The 1983-nt window shown below is 46.3% G+C and overlaps 1 protein-coding gene across 1 annotated transcript in view; it reads right to left on the bottom strand.

The window, feature by feature from the left end:
* Positions 1–1983, bottom strand: part of LOC107751447 (tubulin alpha-8 chain) — a 10027-nt gene continuing 8044 nt past the window's right edge. The window contains exons 4-5 of the mRNA XM_016567185.1: positions 704–1384; positions 1–622 (exon numbers count right to left, since the gene is read on the bottom strand). Coding sequence (XP_016422671.1) covers positions 329–622; positions 704–1384 — 975 coding nt within the window. The 3' untranslated portion in view covers positions 1–328. The remainder of the gene's footprint in view (positions 623–703; positions 1385–1983) is intronic.

Below are 1983 nucleotides of genomic sequence, written 5' to 3'. Positions count from 1 at the left end.
TCAATAGACACATTTGACAAGTTTATTTTGAAACTGTATCAGTCACTTACAGCATGTGTGAGAGACAAAGACAGCTTACAAAACAAAAAGTGTTCACAGACAGAAATGCCTTGAGCAACTCGTTTCTTTGAAATCAGACAGAATAGAGGTATAGAAAAGAACGAAACAACAGAACATTTATAAACACACATCAGGGATTTGTTCCCCATCATTGGGCATTCATAAGGCAGCTTGGCAATGGAGAGGCAAATACTGCTGTAAGTGCTGAAGTAGGACCAGTTTCTCTTCTGACTGTAAACTGGTGTCAGATTAGCCTCTTAAAGCATCTTTAATACTCCTCACCCTCCTCTTCATCCTCCACAGACTCGGTGCCAACCTCCTCATAATCTTTCTCCAGTGCGGCAAGATCCTCTCTGGCCTCGGAGAACTCTCCCTCTTCCATTCCTTCTCCGACATACCAGTGAACGAAGGCACGCTTGGCGTACATCAGATCGAACTTGTGGTCCAGACGGGCCCAGGCCTCTGCAATAGCCGTGGTGTTGCTCAGCATGCACACAGCTCTCTGTACTTTGGCCAAGTCTCCACCAGGGACCACTGTAGGTGGCTGGTAATTGATACCAACCTGTTGAGAAAGAGGAGACATTAAGTTTAATGAAGTTTGAAGACAGAACATTTAAAATATTGTCTTGTCAATCTCTCCCACCTTGAATCCAGTTGGGCACCAGTCCACAAACTGTATGGAGCGTTTGGTCTTAATGTTGGCAATAGCGGCATTCACATCTTTGGGTACGACATCACCACGATACAGCATACAGCAGGCCATGTACTTCCCATGCCGGGGGTCACACTTCACCATCTGATTAGATGGCTCAAAGCAGGCGCTGGTGATCTCAGACACAGACAGCTGCTCATGATAAGCCTTTTCAGCAGAGATGATGGGGGAGTATGTGACCAGGGGGAAGTGGATTCTGGGATATGGCACCAAGTTGGTCTGGAACTCGGTCAGATCGACATTGAGGGCACCATCAAAGCGCAGGGAAGCAGTGATGGAGGACACAATCTGGCCGATGAGACGGTTGAGGTTGGTGTAGGAGGGACGCTCGATGTCGAGATTTCTGCGGCAGATGTCGTAGATGGCCTCGTTATCTACCATGAAGGCGCAGTCAGAGTGCTCTAGGGTGGTGTGGGTGGTTAGGATCGAGTTGTATGGCTCAACCACAGCGGTGGAGACCTGAGGAGCGGGATAGATGGCAAACTCGAGCTTGGACTTCTTGCCGTAGTCAACTGAGAGACGCTCCATCAGCAGGGATGTGAAACCAGAGCCAGTGCCTCCACCAAAACTGTGGAAAATAAGGAAACCCTGGAGACCGGTGCACTGGTCTGTCTAGAAAACAAACAAACAAACAAAAAAAAACTCATGTAATCAGATGTATTGGTCTAAACAGCACAATTTTAATTTAGAAACAAAATTTTGTGGAACAAAATATTTAAAACGCATTTAAAATGTTTTGACAATATTAGCACAAAAGATAACTTACTTCAGTAATCAGGCGCTGTTTGACAGGCTTTTTAGTGCACGCGCTGCGGGTGTATGTGTTCAGAAAAAGCGCACTTCAGAACACGTTAATGAAACGTTTAACCGGCAAGGATTTAAAGCACATGCAAATAATGTACTTTTGTGATTGCGAATAAGTGCAGTGTCCCGTGAGAGTAACTCTGCCGCTGAGTTAAAGGTAGGGCTGCACGATAAATCGCATGCGATATTTAACGCGCATCTTGTCAGAAAGCCGGTTCTGTAATCAGCGGTAAATCTCCATCACCTGCGGGCTTTCACATTGAGCAGCATTAACTACACAGAGCCGTTGTTCACTGACGAGCTGCGCAAAAAATCGCGCGAATATGAACGTGGTTTTGCGCAGCTCGTCAGTGAACAACGGCTCTGTGTAGTTAATGCTGCTCAATGTGAAAGCACGCACGTGATAC

This window comes from Sinocyclocheilus rhinocerous, unplaced genomic scaffold, assembly GCF_001515625.1.
Source record: "Sinocyclocheilus rhinocerous isolate Xijiao unplaced genomic scaffold, SAMN03320098_v1.1 scaffold1654, whole genome shotgun sequence".
NCBI classification, from domain to species: Eukaryota; Metazoa; Chordata; class Actinopteri; order Cypriniformes; family Cyprinidae; genus Sinocyclocheilus; species Sinocyclocheilus rhinocerous.
This window is presented reverse-complemented; position numbering and strand designations above follow the sequence as displayed.